The 22,369-nt window shown below is 42.0% G+C and overlaps 1 protein-coding gene across 2 annotated transcripts; it reads right to left on the minus strand.

Moving 5' to 3' along the window:
* Nucleotides 1-3,243: 3,243 nt before the first annotated feature.
* LOC112076813 (CD9 antigen) lies at nucleotides 3,244-13,255 on the minus strand. 2 transcript variants are annotated; one of them, XM_024143480.2, is made up of 9 exons: nucleotides 13,172-13,255; nucleotides 11,606-11,727; nucleotides 8,462-8,564; nucleotides 8,151-8,248; nucleotides 6,777-6,851; nucleotides 6,507-6,608; nucleotides 6,234-6,323; nucleotides 4,278-4,361; nucleotides 3,244-3,474 (listed from the first exon to the last, which is right to left on the minus strand). In XM_024143480.2, the coding sequence occupies exons 2-9, from the start codon at nucleotides 11,669-11,671 to the stop codon at nucleotides 3,307-3,309; spliced, it is 786 nt and encodes a 261-aa protein (XP_023999248.1). In that variant the 5' UTR covers nucleotides 11,672-11,727; nucleotides 13,172-13,255; the 3' UTR covers nucleotides 3,244-3,306. The 2 variants fall into 2 exon arrangements, with proteins under 2 accessions (XP_023999248.1, XP_023999247.1); XM_024143479.2 differs by lacking the exon at nucleotides 3,244-3,474 and adding an exon at nucleotides 3,693-4,010.
* Between the last annotated feature and the right edge of the window lie 9,114 nt (nucleotides 13,256-22,369).

Consider the following 22,369-nt stretch of genomic DNA (forward strand, 5'->3'; position numbering starts at 1 on the left):
TGTCTTTGCGGTCCCTGGCTCTCTGGTGGACCCCACGGCCACCCTTCCCCCTCTGCCTGTGGACAGCCACGTGTCCTGCACCTCCCCAGAGGATGACCTCTGACCTGTACAGTGTACCCATGGATGGCTGTGGAGTGCACAGATACGTACGTTACTGTACTGCTACTCCACATCCTTATAAAACTGTTCAACATATTACTTGTGTATGATTATTTTGTATGTTATAGTTTGATGTTCTTTCTTTTGACCTGTTGCTCATGTCTGTTTGGTTAGGAGGATGGTCAGGCCATGGTCCACTTGTTGGAGTTCAACAACATAAACACAACACCACGTCTGAAGACTCACCTGTCCGGTAAAGCCATTTTACTACAAGAACAAATGGTTCAAATCACTAGCAAATGTATTTCATTATTTTTCCCAGAAGTTACCATTTGAATGCTAATGCTTTCAAACCGTGATGATGAACTTGCAATCCTTTAGTACATATGGGATAGTGTAACATGAGCTTGTCCTCTGTGTAGGTTGATGGTGGAGTGCAGGTCTTCTCCTGGTTTTCCAGGGAAGGTGAGGAACACCACCCCTGTCCCCACTCAGGGCTCATTGGCTGTCCAGCTACGAATCGCTACAGGTAGGACTGTATAAGTAATGGAACCTTCAGGAGTAGCAGCAGAGCTATGTAGGACTCTGAGGAGTGGTTTTTATCATACTGTATCTGCCAACTAACCACTTACCCTCCCCATGTTTACCTCTGCCTGTAGATGAGCACTACAGCAGCTTCTACTCAGAGAAACATCGACCACTCAGTCTACTTCAGGGGCGACCTCTGCACCTGGAGGTGGGTCTGCTGAGCCCCCCAGACATGGACCCTGGCCTGGTGCTCCTGGTGCACTACTGTCTGGCCTACCCAGACACACCACAGGCCCGCTGGTTGCTCATCTATGATGGGTAGGTTGTTCCACTATAGTTCCTGTTTGTTTACATGCAACAGCACAGAGAAAGCACTGCAAAGATGCATGAAATATCCATATTATATAGGTTTTTCCACAGAACCTGCTGCTCAGCTCCACTAAATAACTGTCCATATAGTGAACAGGCAGTTATTTTGTCTGAAGAAAACCTCCACGTTGTTTTGTCTCGTTTTTCAGCTGTCCCAGCCGTGGTGACTCCCAGGCTCCTCCCCCACCACCTGCCCAACCCCGTCACACCCGGAGGCTCACAATCACCACCTTCCAGTCTTTACCCACAGGAAGTCCCTCCCACCTGGAGGACCAGGTCAGTTTCAGCCAATGGGGTCATATTATAGACTGAGTTTGATACAGTACTCTGTGGTCAGTGCATTTGAATGTGTTCTCCTGTCCTCATCCACAACAGCTCTACTTCATGTGCTCCCCAGCAGACGGGGACTGTATTGAGGGCTGCTTCAGTGGTTGAATTAACACTCCTATAATGGTTTGGACAATTTTGAGCACAAGGTGGGAGTATAAACCATCCATTTCTTGAAGTTATTATAATGTACTGTATTAATACTGTAGTGCTCAAATGTACTTGTTTCTTACAGTATTCAATGTGACACTCACATGTATTTGCGGTCTTAGTTACATTAACTGTTACTCATTTGTAGGAACATAGCTGGACAACTGAACAAATACACGTTTACTCACAATTGGTCAATGATTTGTTCTTCTTCAGCACTTATTCAGTCATGTAGTAAGCACAATGACATCAGACAAGAGGGGGAAAAACTATTTATTTTAACAAAAAGCTCCACATTTGGTGCCATGAGTGGCGCAGAATCTCAGTGCAAGAGGTGTCACTACAGACCCTTGTTCGATTCCATCACAACCGGCCGTGATTGGGAGTCCCATAGGGCGGCGCACAATTGGCCCAGCGTCGTTAGGGTTTGGCTGGGGTAGGCCGTCATTGTAAATAAGAATTTGTTCTTAATTAACTGACTTGCCTAGTTAAATAAAATAAAAAATAGAAAATACGTTACACAGTCAGTAGTATTAGCTTGCAACAGAACATAAGCAGTTCTCTCAAATTGAAATTCTCATGAAGACCTATAAAATAAGACTCGCTACAAGACACTTGACCTGGTTAGGTACACCATTTGGCCTACTCCTGCCTGACACGGCCTGCGTTTACTGGGCAACACTTTGGCTAGTGTATCAAGGCACTCCATATGAAGTGTTTATTCTATCACACTCCGCCTCCATTACAACTGCTGCTTGACAGGGCATTCAGGGAGATGATTCCCAAGAGCAATAAGGTTTGAGTGACTCAAAATTACAAGGAAATGTATCTTAGTTGCATACATTAGTTTGCTTATAAAAATCAGTTGACATCAAAGTAATAGAATAAGTCAAGCAAATTTGAACATTCCAGAGCCATATTTAAGGATCCCTGACTCAACTTTGTATATGATATCATCCAACGTCAACATCCAAACATGGAATGAAGAAATCAAAGGTGTTTCATATCATCTCAGATCGTACAAGTGGGAGCTGGAGTTGGGGGATTAGTATTGTAAAGACTGATTAAGATGTTAATTAACTACATTGTTAATAAATGTACTCAATTTGGCATGGACAACCAACTACAGATCAATCCAGTTCGCAGTTAAATCCTTGTAAAAATTATAACCTTAAGAAATACATTTTCTAAGATCACTCATTTTAAGATGCTAATTCTGTCAGCAGTACATTGATATATATTGCAACACAAACATGATTCTAAATTGATGTGATTACAGGGAAAGGTCAACATGTTGGACAGCGAATTGTTTTTAAGCATGAGCAGCTTCACTTCTCTAATTACAGTAGTGCCCTCAGTCATACACAGCATTGAATATATTAATAAAATGATCCCATTCATGGAAGCAGCATTCATGTCAGCAAGAGCAGCTATTCACTAACATTTGATAAGTGATTAAAAAGTTTAAAGAAAATGAAGATTAAGGACTACAGTGGGAAGAGGGGCAGAACAAACAACTGCTACAGAGCAACAGTGTCTTGTCTGCCCTGTTTACATTTACATTTAAGTCATTTAGCAGACGCTCTTATCCAGAGCGACTTACAAATTGGTGCATTCACCTTATGATATCCAGTGGAACATAGCTGGACAACTGAACAAATATGTTCATATGTCATCTAAATGGATGGTGTGGTCTCATTCTGAACGCTGCTAATGGCATGTCAAGATGATCTAGAGCCCTGTCCAGCTACGCAAATGAATGAAAGCTAATTAGGACATCCGTTTTTATTGGGCGCCTCTCCAGAAGTATCACGTGAAAGGATGGGGTGATGATCACTGAATGACAACTATCTGGTTTGGTCTCCAACTGGAGAAAACTGTGTTTGAATATGGTGGTGGTCCTGTCCCCTCAGTACACGGCCTGGCTGTGGTACAGGGGGCAGAGAGGTGACTCATCTTGATCTGTTTCATGAGGATGCTGCAGCACACTAGGCCCATGATCTAGGAGCAACAGGAGAAGGTGGGGATGCAGGGAGGAAAGGGTTAAGCAGAATGGGATCAGATAAAGAGAGCAGGGTGGAGCTATCATCCCCCATCACCTTCAGGATTAGACCACATGCTGTAACAGGGTGAGATTCATGAGTGCAAATCCCCACCTAAAATATTGCTTCTGAGACAAGCAAATGTACCAAGAGAGTGTGAATTGAAGACGAGAAACACTAATTCCAGACATTTAATGGGAGAAGTTGGATAGCTTGCAGTGAGACTAGACATTGACCTCACTGAGTAGTGGAAAGAGAAAGGATCTGTGAGTGTGCAAGGAAAGAATGATAGATCACTGGTGTAAATAAAGATGGAGGGGTAAGGAGTTACAGTGCATCAGCCACAGGTATGATGACGGGGAGCGGGGTAAAGCCCACAGGGTCCTGGTTAGGGTGGGAGAGGACAGTAGAGGAGAGGAGGATGTAGGGGGGAGGAGAGGACTGGGAGCGCTGGATCTCTTTGCTGAGGAGGGAGCTGCACACCAGGGCCAAGATCTGAAAGGATGGAGAGAGGGAAAGGAAGGGGAAGGGATGGTATAGGATGGGAGAAACAGACAAAGGTATGGGTTTATAACTAAGGAGAAGCAGAGGGTTGGTTTGCTTCAACTCTCCTCTGACAATCAGTTTCATCACATTCAGCACGGGAACAATGTGTAACACCCGTCTGTGGCTCTCTCTTCTAACCAGTGCATTTCTAACCCTGCACCAACGTCTACCCTGGTTAACAAATTTGTCCACTGAACTGTGTGTAGTATTGCCTACCAGCATAGCAGCAGTCCCAAGGAAGAGGCCCATCACCAGAGGCGCTTTGGACTCAAAGAGGTTGACGATCACTGTGGGGCAGGCCTGCAGGGGGACAGAGACACCAGAGCGGGACAGGTTAGGGCCTTGGGCTCAGTACAGAGGAGAGATATGGAAATCTAGGCCAGGCTCCTCGATGCCTCCGTAGTAGAATAAATAAAGTAACAAATGTAATTTGTCACAGTCGACAGATTATTTTACATATGTTTTTATTATAGTCAGTTATTTAGTCAATATGAGAAACGACTGAATTGGGCCTCCCGGGTGGCGCAGTGGTCTAAGGCACTGCATCGCAGTGCTAGTTGTGCCACCAGAGATTCTGAGTTCGAGCCCAGGCTCTGTCGCAGCCGGCCGCGACCGGGAGGCCCATGGGGCGACGCACAATTGGCCCAGCGTCGTCCGGGTTAGGGAGGGTTTGGCTGGCAGGGATAGCCTTGTCTCATCGCGCACTAGTGACTCCTGTGGTGGGCCGGGCGCTGTGCACGCTGACCAGGTCGCCAGGTGTATGGGGTTTCCTCTGACAACGCGCTGGCTTCCGGGTTGGATGTGCGTTGTGTCAAGAAGCAGTTGGGTTGTGTTTCGGAGGACTGACCCTAACCTGTCCCCCTTCGCCTCTCCCGAGTCCGTACGGGAGTTGCAGCGATGAGACAAGACTAACTACTACCAATTGGATACCACGAAATTGGGGAGAAAAGGGGTAAAAAAAAAAGAGAAACGACTATGCACCGGTAAAGGGCCGGTCCTGGCGAAATGAAACAAAATGGTCCCAGTAAGCAAAAGGACGTTGAAAATCTGCCTAAAATACGTATTTTCCCAGAAATTATGTTCAATTTAGGTTCTGTATTTTATGGCACATTGAAAAATACATAATTTCCGGACTTTGAAATCAGTTTTATTTTCGGTTCTGAATGAAAGTTGAAAAGATGTCGTTTATAGACGTCTATGTTTGGACCAAATCTAGGCCGGTCCACACCAGACGAAATCTAATTTGGTTCGGACTGGACCAAAAATCAGTGTCCGTGGACATTAATCAAGGTCGCACCAAATCTGAACCAACATCTGTGGACGTGGAAATGAATGCCGGATGATGTCCAAAAGGTGTCGGTCCGTGCTTACTGGGGTGTACCCAACTGTGTCAGCCCACAATGGAATTTTATGAATGTCCATCCATGTGGTAGGCCCACCGTTTGTTAAACGTTGCATTGGCTGTGACTAATCAATTTGGCGATTAAAAACTCTGAATATCAGCTATCCAACATTATCAGGAGTTATCCTGAGCCTATTTGCAATGTGTTTACACAGCAGGAAATGCAGAAGTATTACATTTTTCGCTATGATCAGCTCGTCAACAAATTTACAGATACAAACTTGAAGCCACTGATCATGACAATTTAACCCAGAAGGTGCAACTCCTGGACAGCAGTTGTGACTAGCCTGATTGTGCATTTTACTTTGACCTGTCCTGTTTTTAGGATATGTTGTTAACGTGTAAGCACGTCTGATTGGGTGCCATTTTAGGTTTGGTTCTTTGATCGGAGAAATCTGCATGTTGTAAAAGTGTCCATCTCATTACATTGTTATAGATTATCTCCAGCCTGTAGGCTACAGAAAAAGGCCACATACTCTTTCTACCATATCCTGTATTTGCTACATGATTTATGCTAGATTTGATGGAACGTTGGTGGAGCGCCGCAGCAATGAGTCTCTCCAACAGCAACCTGGAGAGGCACGCTGTGAACGGATAAGCGAAAAATGCTGCGCCTTTGAGAAAATGGGCACAGGGCAGCTTCTGCACCTGTAACTTATATTTACTCGCAAATATCCATTGGATGGACAACAATGCATGAAATACATTGAAGTTCAAGTTGCACATGTTTTTTAAGTTAATAGGATTTGGCCTATAATGAACACACTCACAGGGAGAGTGAAGGTCTCCAAAAAGCCGGTATCCGGACATGTTTTTTTGACCAAGAGGTCCAAGGCACCAATGATCCCACAGCAGTGCAACTAGAGAGAGAGAGAGAGAGAGAGAGAGAGAGAAGGCAAGTGCCATTCAGAATGTGTACATAATTGTTACAATAGTTGTACAATTGTTAAAGAGCTGTGGATTGAATTAGGCACGTTTCACTCCATCAGAGCTAGCTAAAGCTGTGATGCTATTAATAGTTTGGGAAAAGGTTTGATATTTACCGCATTGTGGAACATGGACAGGGTAACAGCCAAGCCAGGGTCTCCTTTGTTCACATACTGAGCGTACACAGTTATATAGAATTTTGCCAGCTGCTCTCCCACCTGCACAGCAAAAATAGAAGACAACACATGAGGTAGAGTTACATCGTTGACTACTACCACTTAATGAAATAGCACAGGGTTTGGTGATCTGCATGAAAGGGAAGCCTTGGCTTGAAGTTGTTTATCATTCATAATTCTCTCACTTCCTCTTTCCCTTCTCTCTCTCACCTCATCGCTTCTCATGTAGGCGAACACACCGGCTCCAATCTCTAATACAGCCAGGATAGCCAGCAGGCAGGAAAACTGGGAGGGGCAGGTAAACAAATCAGGTAAACAGCAGAACACATACAGTATGAATTACCACACTGTGGTTATATGTATCACTGGATATGTATAAACTGTCCTTTAAATTGACTTATTTCTTATTTGTGTTGACGTTAAATGTATGCACAATAAATCAAGTTGAATTTGAAGTTGCAACAATGAGAAAAGACCATGACCTTTCTGAGAAACTGAAGGTTACTATGTGCCTCTAAAGTAAATCACTGGCTATCTTCACAAGCTACTCAAGCATAGAAGCGCTAACATTCCTCAACATGAGTGCTGATTTTATTGTGAGAGCGATCATACTGTATGACACACTCAGTCATTCATCCAATAATAAACCACACAGAGAAAGCAATCGCTGCCTCAAAATGGCAACAAGAAACTCTGAGCAAGAAATAATTCACTGTCTGATTTCTACCTTGAACCTGTAGCCAAAAACAAGTTTCAGCTCATCATAGCTGTAAATTAGTAAGTGCATTGCTTTGTCAATCTGAGATATGAAGCAATCATAATTGCATCATCTGTTTCTCTCTAACATCTAGGACTGTAGTGTGTTTCGTAGGTGTTATTTCATGCTGTGAAAGTGTTTTCCAAATCTAGGAACTTTGTTAGACCCTTTGACCTCTTCCTTGAACACACTATCCCTAAGAACTAGAAACCTGTCGCAATACCCATGGAATGGTGGTGAACCAGGAAACGGGTCACCCACTGAGTTGGTCATACACAAAAATGTATGCCTAAGGCATGTCCTGCAGCAAAGCTTCATACAGGAAGCAAGTATTTCCTATCTCAAGCTCTTGTTAAATGGGAGCTTAAAAGTCTCTGGCCTTCTCAGACAGAGGCAAGATTCCCAGTGCTCCTCTATGGTTGCAAAGTGCACCATGGCTCTTGAGGTAGCGGATCAGTTGAGGGATTGATGACAAGTGCTTGCTAGGCCCTTGAGAGGGCAGAGGTGCGGCAAGGAGAACCTAAGAATTCTGTGGCAGGAAAAAGCAGCAGGTTCACTCAACAATTCAAACACTCCATGTCACATATTAGATTTCCACTGGTGCTTTGTGGGTATGGGCTTTGGGTGAAATATTGGGCTGAACAAGTTGAGATACTTTCTAGTGAGGAACTCTTATTAGGAAGTGAAACTAATGTATGTTATTAGCTCAGGTTACTTACCTCTGCCCACTCAAGCCTCTAAATCAGGGCTGTCAAATACTTTGTACCCCCACTTCAGTGTAGTGTAACTAATGGAAAATTGATGTTTTTATTTTCGTTGTAGCTTACCACTCCCAATGCAGTCCTATTCTCATTGCATGCTCCATAGTCTCCGAAAACAGCCACGAGCAATATCACTGCTCCTAAAGCAATCAACACTGACACACCTACAGTACGAGAGGGAGAAAGAGATGCCCATTTGTCAATGCTAATTATTTTTCAGTAACACTTAAAAAGGTTTACTTTATAAATGATTTAAGTGGTTTATAAGTCATCAATAAACAAAGTTCTATAGTCTGTCTATCCATGGCTTACAGCTGCAAAAAGCTTTCCTAAACATTTGGGGATGAAGTTTGTAGAGAGCAGTGTTGTGAGCTCACCGATGACAAACTGTTGTGTGTTGAGGTCTACGTTGAAAAATCCTCTGGTCTCAGAGCTGAACCTCAGCCACAAGCCCAACCCCAACATTGCAAAACCCACCAGCTGTCAGAAGAAGAAACCACAAACTGTGCATGAAACCGGTTGTGCAACCACACCTCAAGATCAGTCTCACACAAGATGTTACAAATATAGTGTATAATATGTTCTAGTAGTGAAGGGATACTTCTGGATTTTGGCAACAAAGCCCGTTATCTATATAAACTCAGCAAAAAAAGAAAGTCCCTTTTTCAGGACCCTGTCTTTCAAAGATAATTTGTAAAAATCCAAGTAACTTCACAGATCTTAATTGTAAAGGGTTTAATAAACACTGTTTCCCATGCTTGTTCAATGAACATGCACCTGTGGAACGGTCGTTAAGACACTAACAGCTTACAGACAGTAGGCAATTAAGGTCACAGTTATGAAAACTTAGGACACTAAAGAGGCCTTTCTACTGAAGGCACCAAAAGCGTGAATGCGTCTTAGGCATGCTGCAAGGAGGCATGAGGACTGCAGATGTGGCCAGGGCAATAAATTGCAATGTCCGTACTGTAAGACACCTAAGACTCGTCCTCGCAGTGGCAGACCACGTGTAACAACACCTGCACAGGATCGGTACCTCCGAACATCACACGTGCGGGACAGGTACAGGATGGCAACAACTGCCCGAGTTACACCAGGAACGCACAATCCCTCCATCAGTGCTCAGACTGTCCGCAATAGACAGAGGCTGGACTGAGGGCTTGTAGGCCTGTTGTATGGCAGGTCCTCACCAGACATCACTGGCAAAACATCGTCTATGGGCACAAACCCACCGGTGCTGGACCAGACAGGACTGGCAAAAAGTGTTCTTCTCTGATGAGTCGCGGTTTTGTCTCACCAGGGGTGATGGTCAAATTCTCATTTATCGTCGAAGGAATGAGCGTTACACCGAGGCCTGTACTCTGGAGCGGGATTGATTTGGAGGTGGAGGGTCTTTCATGGTCTGTGGCGGTGTGTCACAGCATCATCGGACTGAGCTTGTTGTCATTGCAGGCCATCTCAACGCTGTGCGTTACAGGGAAGACATCCTCCTCCCTCATGTGGTACCCTTTCTGCAGGCTCATCCTGACATGACCCTCCAGCATGACAATGCCACCAGCCATACTGCTCGTTCTGTGCGTGATTTCCTGCAAGACAGGAATGTCAGTGTTCTGCCATGGCCAGCGAAGAGCCCGGATCACAATCCCATTGAGCACGCCTGGGAACTTGCAGGTGCCTTGGTGGAAGAGTGGGGTAACATCTCACAGCAAGAACTGGCAAATCTGGTGCAGTCCATGCGGAGGAGATGCACTGCGGTACTTAATGCAGCTGGTGGCCACACCAGATACTGATTGTTACTTTTGATTTTGACACATTATTCCATTTGTCACATGTCTGTGGAACTTGTTCAGTTTGTCTCAGTTGTTGAATCTTGTTATGTTCATACAAATATTTACACATGTTAAGTTTGCTGAAAATAAAACAGTTGACAGTGAGGTCGTTTCTTTTTTTGCTGAGTTTAGAAAATAGTAAAAATAAAAGCCCTTGAATGAGTACGTGTCCAAACTTTCGACTTGTACTGTATATTGGAAGCAGTAACTCCCCTCAATGTACTGTGAACATTTCATGACTCTAGGACCAAGAAATGTATTCAAAATAGCTTCTGAAGTTTCATAATTGTATCTTTTTTAATGGGAAAATATGGACGTTTTCTTTCATTTCCTGAAAAGTTTGTTTTGGAGAAGGTTTTCATCCGAAAATGATGATTGGTAACATGATGACAGTAATGTCATCATGTAATGTGAGGTGCAGCACTGTTTAGAAAAAAAGGACTATAAATAAATAGTCTAGTTTGGGAAAGCTAGATAAACAAGACATTAAGAAAATGTTTCAAGAGGCATTCCTTTCAAAGCACAGAATAAATACTGAAAAGAATAGCTTCCTCAGACAGTGGGCAGGATTAAACTAGTTCAACGAATTAAACAGCACACTTGTGATTCTACTCTGCTATTTAAGTTTGTTTTTGATTTCGTGTCTTACTTTTGATTCATTAAAATGGGAATTCCCCTGCTTCGATTATCAGTTAGTGGACTAACCACACCCCAATGATGCAGTAAGTCTGTGGTTTTGCAACTGTCGGCTCATATTTCAATGATTTAGGCCTGCTTTTCAGCAGCAAGGTAAATGTTGTTTTGTTGCATCTTTTGTATTCTTATTACATTGATTGGATATAAAAGCCCGATCAGAAGGGTCACCTAAGCGGTTGTGTGGATGAACGCCAACATGTTGAAACAAAATGTCTTGTTCATTTCCATTAATGAAGGAGAACTGATGTGTGCGTACACTACATACGCATGAACACACACGCATACCGAAACACAGACCTACATCCACATTACACACAATTTGCTGCTGTTACTTTATTTTACCTTTTATCATTATCTATCCTGAAGCCTAGTCACTTTACCCTGCCTTCATGTACATATCTACCTCAAATACCTCGTACCTCTGCACATTGATGTGGTACTCCCTGTATATAGCTGCACATTGATGTGGTACTCCCTGTATATAGCTGCACATTGATGTGGTACTCCCTGTATATAGCTGCACATTGATTTGGTACTCCCTGTCTGTAGCTCTATTCTCCTGTATTTTATTTCTTGTGTTACTATTTTATTTGTATTGTTCTTTTAAAAATCTGCATCGCTGGGAAGGGCTCATAAGCAAGCATTCCACAGTAAAATCTACACCAGTTATATTCGGCACATGTGACAAATCCTATTTGATTTGAAGTGGACAACTGTGAGCAATAGACATGAGCTGATACTTTGATGGGAAAGGGGTTTATTCAGACAGACAATACATGCAGCTTTTTGAGATTTAGAGATTTAGCTATTTGACTTTAAGTAAAGCTTATTTCAAAATCAGTAAATGGCAAATGCTGCCTAGGTTGATCAAAGATAAATATACAATGCCCTTTGAACTATTCACATTTTACACCAGCACCCTTCTCTTTCTCATACACACCAGATACCAATTTGTTACCACTAGGACTACAGTTTATTTAGATTACGGATACTTACGGCAAAAAGGATGTTGAAAAGGATGAGGATACACTTGCACAGCTGGCCACATCCATCCAGTGCCATGATCAAAAGTTTGCTAACACGCTACACTCAGGAAGTCAGAAATACAGTCTGGTGTCCTGGGAAAAGAATGGAAGATATTGTAAACATTTAGATGTTTACAATGTGTGTGAAAAAAGTGCGGTGATGGGTAATAGACTGTATCGAGGGTATGGGGTCAATTTCACACCATATGTATTGAATTCAAAATAAAATAAACCGCGAACATGAAAAATAAAGTTGAATTTAAACAGCCTGGAAGGAGGAGAGGAGCCTGGAAGGAGGATTGATGACTAGAAACTATTCGGTTGGCCGTTTTGTGTGGATTAATTGTCGGAGTAGAGGTCCTTGTGCATTTCAGGTAAAATAACAACTCAATGTTTATATCCCAGGACAAATTAGCTAGCAACAGCAAGCTAGCTAAATAGGACAAATGAACGTTAGCTAGCAAGTGCAAGCTAACTAGCTAAATTGCCATACATGTTTAATGCCTTTCGACCTGTCCCCAAATTAATGTCATTGGTTCAGAGTTTGTTTTGATATTTTAACCTGCGTGTCGTGATCGCGTTTGGTGTGGGGGGGGGGCAAAATAAATGTATGCACGATGGCGCACGCGCGCAGCCGGTTTAGGTTCCGTGTTACCTGTTGCACAACGTTCGTCGCAGTTACCAACACCTGCGCTAAACGTTGTGCAACAGATAATTCATATGTTTACCTAAGTAGTTAGATAGTTTGTCATTAATAGACATGCTTCCAATATCCGTACATTATTGACCCGTGACAATTGAAGTACGTTAGCTAAAACGAAGTTACGTCAGACCGTCTACCTAAGTAGGCAATATAAAAGCATGTCTATCATGTTCATTGATTGGGTTAAAACGAACCGTCATTGTCTACCTCATTGTCTACGCCTTCTCCTAAACCCCGCCCTTCACGGAAAAATAATGCAAAAACTCGCAATCGAAAAGCATGGCTGTGAAAGCAAAGATACGAGTAGCGTAACCAAAAGGTAGTACATGCAGGCAAGAGCGTAGGAAAAAATGTATTCAATAGGATTGGTTGCTAGGAAAGTTTAACCTAAAATGATTTTTGCATTCGTTTTCAAATATTTTTGTTAATCATTTGTCAAAGTTTTACTCTCGCTTTTAAATTATTTGCTTACCAGTTTTAGGGTTTTGCTTTTGATGTCTTATTTTTGTTTACAATTGTCTACATTTTGCTTTCAATTGTTGTTGTTTTTATTTCAACATCCATTATTTCACCTGTCCTCAAATATAATGTTTATATTCTCAGGTTTATTTTTCATGTTCCCGATTTATTTTGATTTTGAATTCAATACATAGGGCGTGAAATTGACCCCATACGAGGGTTGGTGGAAGTATTTAGTTAACTATACAGTATCATAGACAGGGTTGAATCATTGCAAGGTAAATACTTCATTACGAACATTTTGTAACAGCTCGTGTTTGATCTTCTACCTCGAACTACAGTGAGGGAAATGTAACGCATGCATTTAGAACCTACCTGGATTATTTACGTGCAGATCAGTCTCTTCACACTGCAGAATGTAACTGCAACACCAACCCGTTCTTAAATTTCAGACGTGTGTGAAGAAAACAATGTGTTGTGGGATTTCGTCTGGTTTAAATCCAACCCCTCAATCCGAATGAATCATTTGATTGGATTAGGTTGTTGAGTGAAGGGTGGGGGGGCAGTATAACTCAGAAAACGGGATAACAGAGGATTTAGGAGTGGCAATGATGGTGAAATGAAACTTATCTTTGGCCAGTTCTGAGAAAACACTTTATGCGACAAGCAGGTGTGTTGTGCAGGTAATAATGAGTGAACATCAGTAAGCAGATAAGTGTACTGTACAGTTATAGCCACATACAGTATATCATATAGGCCTTTCATGATCAAATGATCAAATCAAATGTATTTATAAAGCCATTTTTAGGTCAGCAGATGTCGCAAAGTGCTTATACAGAATAGTGATGGGCATTCTGTCTCTTTTCAGTGAGCCGTTCGGCTTAGCTCACCACAAAGAGCCGGCTCTTTTGGCTCCCAAACGGCTATTAATTTTTATTTTATTTTTTACAAGTCGAACAGTTTGCGATAGTTTGACTGATTGGTGTTAAAACAATTCTAATTAAATTATTAAATGAAATCATACTCTACCTTAACCACAATGTATTTAAAAATGCATTGGTTTGTTATGAAAATGCTATTAATTTTTTTAAACACTTTTTAATGTATATAAACAAAGTGCATATAAATCTAACAATTCAAAACGAATACAATCTGAACAAAATAATATTGCACCATGTCAAAGAAAAATAAATAACAATGTGCAAAACTGCAGCATCCCACTTAAAACATTAAACGGGTCCCTCTTTTCTCTCTCTTCTTTATTGCCATGTTATAACCAGCAGCACACAGCAATGCTGACCATATTTTGTTTTTATGAGAGATTTGCATTCAGAAATGCAAGCTGCCTCACTTTCGAGGGGCTGATGTGGTTTCTTCTCAGTAATTATTTGTCCCGTTTTCGAGAAGACCCTCTTAGAGGGAACGGATGTGGCCACTGTGCAGTCTACCTGTCATGACTTTAGTAAGCCGTGGGTAGACAGAGGCCTTGTTCTCAGAGGATCTGCAGATCTTTCAGAACGAATGTGTGTGCGCCTGAGAATTTAGGCCTATATTATTATTTTTTTTGTTCTTTGAATTAATTAATTCTATTCATTTAAATATTTGGATTATTCCTATCTTAATTTTTAAATAATTTTATAAATAGATTCGGCTCTTCTGATATTCGAGCCGGCTTACAACGTTCACCTACAAGAGCCGTCTCATAGAGCCGACTCGTTCGCGAACGACCCATCACTAATACAGAAACCCAGCCTAAACCCCAAACAGCAAGCAATGCAGATGTAGAAGCACTGTGGCTAGGAAAACCTCCCTAGAAAAGAAGGAACCTAGGAAGAAACCTAAAGAGGAACCAGGCTCTGAGGGGCGGCCAGTCTTCTGGCTGTGCCAGATGGAGATTATAAGAGTACATGGCCATTAAGGTCAGGTCGTTCTTCCAGATTTACAAATGTTCATAGATGACCAGCAGGGTCAAATATTAATCACAGTGGTTGTAGAGGGTGTAACAGGCCAGCACCTCAGAAATAAATGTCAGTTGGCTTTTCATAGCCGAGCATTCAGAGGTTGAGAGAGCAGGTGCAGTAGAGCGAGAGGGAGGGTGAGAGAGAGGGTTGAAAACAGCAGGTCCGGGACAAGGTAGCATGTCCAGTGAAAGGGTTAGGGTTCCATAGCCGCAGGCAGAACAGTTGAAACTGGAGCAGCAGCATGACAAGGTAGCACGTCTGGTGAACAGATCAGAGTTCCATAGCCACAGGCAAAACAGCAGAAACTGGATCAGCAGCACAACTAGGTGGACTGGGGACAGCCAGGAGTCATCAGGCCAGGTAGTCCTGAGGCATAGTCGAGAGAGAGAAAGAGGGCGGAGTATACACACTTAAGTTCACACAAGACACCAGGGGAGACAGAAGAATTTCACCAGATAGGATAGACTGATGTAGATCAGGGATGGTCAACTTTGAGGAATAATGTTTACATACTGTTACTACTCCAACAGTCTTGAAGGAGTTCGCACATATGCTGAGCACTTGTTGGCTGCTTTTCCTTAACTCTGCGGTCCAATTCATCCCAAACCATCTCAGTTGGGTTGAGGTCGGGTGATTGTGGAGGCCAGGTCATCTGATGCAGCACTCCATCACTCTCCTTCTTGGTCAAATAGCCCTTACACAGCCTTGAGGTGTGTTGGGTCATTGTCCTGTTTAAAAACAAATGATAGTCCCACTAAGCACAAACCAGATGGGATGGCATATTGCGGCATAATGCTGTGGTAGCCATGCTGGTTAAGTGTGCCTTGAATTCTAAATAAATCACAGTGTCACCAGCAAAGCACCCCCACACCATCACAGCTCCTTCTCCATGCTTCACGGTGGGAATCACACGTGGAGATCATCCGTTCACCTACTCTGCGTCTCACAAAGACACGGCAGTTGGAACCAAACATCTCAAATTTGGACTCATCAGACCAAAGGAAAGATTTCCACCGGTCTAATGTACATTGCTCGTGTTTCTTGGCCCAAGCAAGCTTCTTCTTATTGGTGTCCTTTAGTAGTGGTTACTTTGCAGCAATTCGACCATGAAGGCCTGATTCACGCAGCCTCTGAACAGTTGATGTTGAGATGTGTCTGTTACTTGAACTCTGTGAAGCATTTATTTGGACTGCAATTTCTGAGGCTAATAACTCTAATGAACTCATCTCTGCAACAGAGAACTCTGGTCTTCCTTTCCTGTGTCTGTTCTCATAAAAGCCAGTTTCATCATAGCGCTTGATAGTTTTTGACTGACATTGACTGACCTTCATGTTTTAAAGTTTGATGGACTGTCATTTCTCTTTGTTTATTTGAGCTGTTCTTGCCATAATATGGACTTGGTCTTTTACCAAATAGGGGCTATCTTCTGTATACCACCTCTACCTTGTCACAACACAACTGATTGGCTCAAACACATTAAGAAGGAAAGAAATTCCACTATTTAACTTTTAACAATGCACACCTGTTAATTGAAATGCATTCCAGGAGACTTCCTCATGAAGCTGGTTGAGAGAATGCCAAGAGTGTGCAAAGCTGTCATCAAGGCAAAGGGTGACTACTTTGAAGAATCTTAAATATGTTATGATTTGTTTAACACTTTTTTGGTTACTACATGATTCCATATGTGTTATTTCACATTATGTCTTCATTATTATTCTACAATGTAGAAAATAGAAAAAAAGAAAAAAAAACTTTGAATTATTTTATTTTAAAAGTATTCTTTCTTTATTTACCTTTTATTGAACAAATTCTTATTTCCGATGACTGCCTACCCCGGCCAAACCCGGACGACACTGGGCCAATTGTGCGCTGCCCTATTTTTGACTGGTAATATATACTGTATATATATATTAGTGCCTTGCAAAAGTATTAATCTACTCAAAATACTTTGGAATGTCAAAGTGGAAGAAAAATGCAACAACAAAAAATAAGATGAAAACAAATTAATTAACTAAAATATAGTTGTTGCATAACTTTTCAGCCCCTTAATATATTCCGGACTCTGACATAGCTCATTCTGATATTTCCATGACTTTTGGATCATGTGTGTATTGTTTTGTATTGCTAGTTATTATTCCTGCACTGTTGGAGCTAGAAACACAAGCATTTCGCTGCACCTGTGATAACATCTGATTTGGACTGATTTGATGGGGGTGGGGGCAACAAAAAATCTGAAATCATCATCACGGGCCGCAGTGGCTCACAGATCTGCGTACCCACATCCAGCTAATTTCCTGCAATTCTACACTTTCTGCCATAGGGTGGAGAGAAATGTTTGCAGTTTTTAATATGACATCTGAGTGAGAGTGATGGGGACCCCGTGGTCGGTAATTCGACCATGTTTTCTTACCAAAGAAATCTATTTTAGCTGACATGGGCTAATTGAGTGACTGACGTAACGCTGATGCTTAACCAAATTTCGTAATTGCACCTTGTCTATTCTGTTATTCTAACTCTCAATAATCGGTTGAGACCCTGACTGGGTTGTGATTAGATGGAGTACAGCTACAACTGGAAGTTACTTTTTGTAGCATGTTAGGAGAGCATTTTTGCTAACTATAACCCTTAAAATGTCTTACGGCTGAGATCCCGTTAACGGGATCGACTTGACAACAGCCAGTGAAAGTGCAGGGCGCCAAATTCAAACAGAAATCTCATAATTAAAATTCCTCAAACATACAAGTATTTTACACCATTTTAAAGATAAACTTGTTATTAATCCCACCACAGTGTCCGGTTTCAAAAAGGCTTTACGACGAAAGCACACCATCTGATTATGTTAGGTCAGTACCTAGTCACAGAAAAACACAGCCATTTTTCCAGCCAAAGAGAGGAGTCACAAAAAGCATAAAGAAGATAAAAATTAATCACTAACCTTTGATGATCTTCATCAGATGGCACTCATAGGACTTCATGTTACACAATACATGTATGTTTTGTTCGATAAAGTTCATATTAATATCCAAAAATCTTAGTTTACATTGGCGCGTTATGTTCACTAATGTTTTGCCTCCAAAACATCCGGTGATTTGGCAGAGAGCCACATCAATTTACAGAAATACTCATAATAAACATTGATAAAAGATACAAGTGTTTTACATGGAACTTTAGATATACTTCTCCTTAATGCAAACCGCTGTGTCAGATTTCAAAAAAACTACAAACCCAAACCTACAAACCCACTTGCTGGTTGGATTTCTTCTCAGGTTTTTGCTTTCCATATGGTTCTGCTATACTCACAGACATCATTCAAACAGTTTTAGAAACTTCAGAGTGTTTTCTATCCAAATCTACTAATAATATGCATATCTTAGCTTCTGGGACTGAGTAGCAGGCAGTTTACTCTGGGCACCTTATTCATCCAAGCTACTCAATACTGCCCACGCCATAAGAAGTTTCAACTAATTCTCCTAATCTGCTACGAAAAAAAAGTAACTTCCGGTCATAGCTGTATACCACCTAGTCAACCCCCCCCACTGAGTTCCAAAAAAACTAAACACAAACACAACAATTTGGTTTGGTCTGGGGCCCCCTAGCGGCCGCGGGCCCTAAGCAACTGCTTATGTCTCGGGCCGCTTATGACTGGGACTGGCTCTGGTTCACCAATGGTAGGGGAATTTATTTCTGAGGTCAGACCTACCCTTAGCACAGCCATCACACACATCACAGGAGGTTGGTGGCGGTTGGTGGGACCTCAATTGGGGAGTCGGGCTCGTGGTAATGCCTGGAGTGCCATTCCATTCACTCCGTTCCAGACATTATTATGAGCCGTCCTCCCCTCAGCAGCCTCCACTGACACACTCACACAGGTATACTGAACATGAACAACTAGTATATTGCATTTGATCGGTGTATCATCGGGACGCAAAAGGCTTTTGCTTCACCTTTGGTGTGTTACCTGTTATGTGGACAATCGTTTCCCTAGGAACCAGATCCAACTGGTTTGGCTCTGTTCCATGATCAATAAAGTCCATGGCCCCAAGAAATTCCATGATATTACAGGTCAGAATTATGGCTGGCCTGCCCTCCTTGGGCCAAAGCAGACAATGGAATGACCCCTGGAAGTTCATAGCAGGTTCAGTGGCTGCTGAGGAGAGGGCTGTGATAGCACTGATGGACACCCATCTCAAAGCGGCTGCAATAATGTTTTCTGAAGTAGTGATGCTGAAGGGATTGTGGAGGAGCAATCTCAAAGGTGAAGTAGAAATAGAATTGAATTGGTTGTTGCTTGTTCACCTTGTAAGTGAAATTCATCTTTAATGTTTTTTATGCTGTGATGTTCTTGCTTTCAATAAAAATGTGAGTGTTACCACAGACACAGCAATTGATACAGCGATTTTGATGTCCCTTAAATCCCCACTAAAATAATATAACTTGGTGGATTGGCCACTGTGGGTGAAAATCCAGCGCTTGCAGAAAGAAGAATTGAGGAATATACTTTATATATTATTATTTAACTACATGTAACGTAGTTCAATAAATTATTTTGGGGCGGTGGGAGCCTAATGGTTAAAGCGAAAGGTTGCTGGATCAAATCCCCGAGCTGACAAGGGCTGTTGTTCTACCCCTGAACAAGGCAGTTAACCCACTGTTCTCTGGTAGGCCATCATTGTAAATAAGAATTTGTTCTTAACTGACTTGCCTAGTTAAATAAAGGTTAAATTAAAAAAAATAAAACATACATGTGAGTGAAAATAGCTGCAAGTAGCAATTGAAATTGTATGCACTTTATTGATTACTGAAACTGCTGCAGAAAGTATTGGCCTGTTATATCACATGCTTCCTCTCCTTTACATTGCAATTAACACTTCTACATTAATGTGGCTGCTACCATGATTGTGGATAATCCTGAATGAATCCTGAATAATGATGAGTGAAAAAGTTACAGAGGTATAAATATCATACCCCCCCAAAAAACACTAACCTCCTTTGTTAATGTAATGGTGAGAGGTTTGCATGTCGGGGATATATTTGTGCGTCTGTAACTTTCTCACTCATCATTCACGATTCATTCAGGATTATCCGTAATCATGGTAACGTCCACATTAATGTAGAAGTGTTTAGAAACATATTCTATTCTTATTTACAATAAAAGTGACTCCAACATGACACAATACATTATTTACCATTCATTGCTATTGGGCACAAAATAATCTGAAACACAGGCAAAACAAACAGCAAATGCATCCAACAAGTTTTTACAGTCACAAGCTTAATGTAGTCATTGCGTGCTAGGAATATGGAATAACTTTTTACTACTTTTATACACATAAATGAGTTTGTTCCAATACATTTGGTCCCCTAAAATTGGGGGATAATGTACACGACCATTCAAAAGTTTGGGGTCACTTAGAAATGTCCTTGTTTTTAAAAGAAAAGCACATTTTATGTCCATTAAAATAACATCAAATTGATCAAAAATACAGTGTAGACATTGTTAATGTTGTAAATGACTATTGTAGCTGGAAACGGCAGATTTTTTATAGAATATCTCCATAGGCGTACAGAGACCCATTATCAGCAATCATCACTCCTGTGTCCCAATGGCACATTGTGTTAGCTAATCCAAGTTTATCATTTTAAAAGGCTAATTGCTCATTAGAAAACCCTTTTGAAATTATGTTAGCACAGCTGAAAACTGTTGTCCTGATTTAAAGAAGCAATAAAACTGGCCGCCTTTAGACTAGTTGAGTATCTGGAGCATCAGCATTTGTGGGTTCGATTACAGGTTAAAAATGGCCAGAAACAAAGAACTTTCTTCTGAAACTCGTCAGTCTATTCTTGTTCTGAGAAATGAAGGCTATTCCATGCGAGAAATTGCCAAGAAACTGAAGATCTCGTACAACGATGTGTACTACTTCCTTCACAGAACAGCGCAAACTTGCTCTAACCAGAATAGAAAGAGTAGTGGGAGGCCCCGGTGCACAACTGAGCAAGAGGACAAGTACATTAGAGTGTCTAGTTTGAGAAACAGACGCCTCACAAGTCCTCAACTGGCAGCTTCATTAAATAGTACCTGCAAAACACCAGTCTCAAAGTCAACAGTGAAGAGGCAACTCCGCGATGATGGCCTTCTAGGCAGAGTTCCTCTGTCCAGTGTTTGTGTTCTTTTGCCCATCTTAATCTTTTCTTTTAATTTGGCCAGTCTGAGATATGGCTTTTTCTTTACAACTCTGCCCTGAAGGCCAGCATCCTGGAGTTGCCTCTTCACTGCTGACGTTAAGACTGGTGTTTTCCATCCACAACAGCATGGCTATAGTGGAGCGGGTAGAGAGGTTCAAGTTCCTTGGTGTCCAAATCGCTAAGGACTTAAAATGGCCCACAAACATACGTACAGTCGTGAAGAACGCGTGACAGCGCCTCTTCCCCCTACGGAGGTTGAAAAGGTTTGGCATGGGCCCTCAAATTCTCAAAACGTTCTACAGCTGTACTATTGAGAGTATCTTGACTGGCTGCATCACTGCTTGGTATGGTAATAGCACCACGCTCGATTGCATGGCGCTACAGAGGGTGGTGCGGACAGCCCGGTACATCACTGGAGCTGAGCTCCCTTCCAACCAGGACCTCTATATCAGGAAAGGCCCGGAAAATTGTTAAAGACTCCAGCCACCCAAGCCACAGACTGTTCTCTCTGCTTCCACATGGCAAGCGGTGCCGGTGCATCAAGTCTGACACCAAGAGGCTCCTGAACAGCTTCTATCCCCAAGCCATAAGACTGCTAAAGAGCTAACAAAATGGCTACATGGATTATCAGAGTTGACCCTTGAATTTTATTTTTGCACTGTCTCTATGCACACTCACAGGTCCCTCCCTATACAGTCACGCACACTGACACTCACGCCATCATTTGCTCACACACATAATATGTACATACATTTATACTGACTCTACTGTCTACTGCTGCTTCTCTGTTTATCATATATCCTGATGCCTAGTCACCTTACCCCTATACATATCTACCAAAGGAGGTTGGTGTCACCTTAATTGGGGAGGACGGGCTTGTAGTAATGGCTGGAGCACAATAAGTGGAATGGTATCAAACACATGGTTTTTATGTGTTTGATGCCATTCCATTTGCACCATTCCAGACATTATTATGAACATGCACAAATCCAGGGAAATGCATTTCTTGCAAAACTCTAACCCAACAAAACTCGTAATGAATAACAATGTAATAACAAATAACATAAGGTAGAACAAAAAACACACGAGAAATAAGAAGTAAGTAAGACATAATAATACAGGTCAGTCAGCTCCAGTACCAATTTACAATGTGCAGGGATACTGGAGTAATAGAGGTAATCTTTGGGCTTACCGAGTGGCGCAGCGGTCTTAGCATGCATCTCAGTGCTAGAGGTGTCACTACAGATCCTAGTTCAATTCCAGGCTGTATCACAACCGCGTGAATTTGAGTTCCCATGGGCGGCACACAATGGCCAGTATCGTTAGGGTTTGGCCCGGGTAAGCTGTCATTGTAAATAAGAATTTGTATTAACTGACTTGCCTGGTTAATCAAATCAAATCAGTGGAAGCTGGCTGAAGGAGAACAGCT

The sequence above is a fragment of the Salvelinus sp. IW2-2015 genome, unplaced genomic scaffold (genome assembly GCF_002910315.2).
Source record: "Salvelinus sp. IW2-2015 unplaced genomic scaffold, ASM291031v2 Un_scaffold4059, whole genome shotgun sequence".
NCBI classification, from domain to species: Eukaryota; Metazoa; Chordata; class Actinopteri; order Salmoniformes; family Salmonidae; genus Salvelinus; species Salvelinus sp. IW2-2015.

What these genes read in the sequence shown, in the direction of transcription:
- LOC112076813 (XM_024143480.2), bottom strand. Translation starts at nt 11,671, where the DNA reads ATGGCACTGGATGGATGTGGCCAGCTGTGCAAGTGTATCCTCATCCTT. An exon ending in TTTTCAACATCCTTTTTGCC is followed by an intron (nt 8,565 to 11,605) that starts GTAAGTATCCGT and finishes TTCTTCTGACAG; the next exon opens with CTGGTGGGTTTTGCAATGTT. An exon ending in ATAGGACTGCATTGGGAGTG is followed by an intron (nt 6,852 to 8,150) that starts GTAAGCTACAAC and finishes TGCCCCTCCCAG; the next exon opens with TTTTCCTGCCTGCTGGCTAT.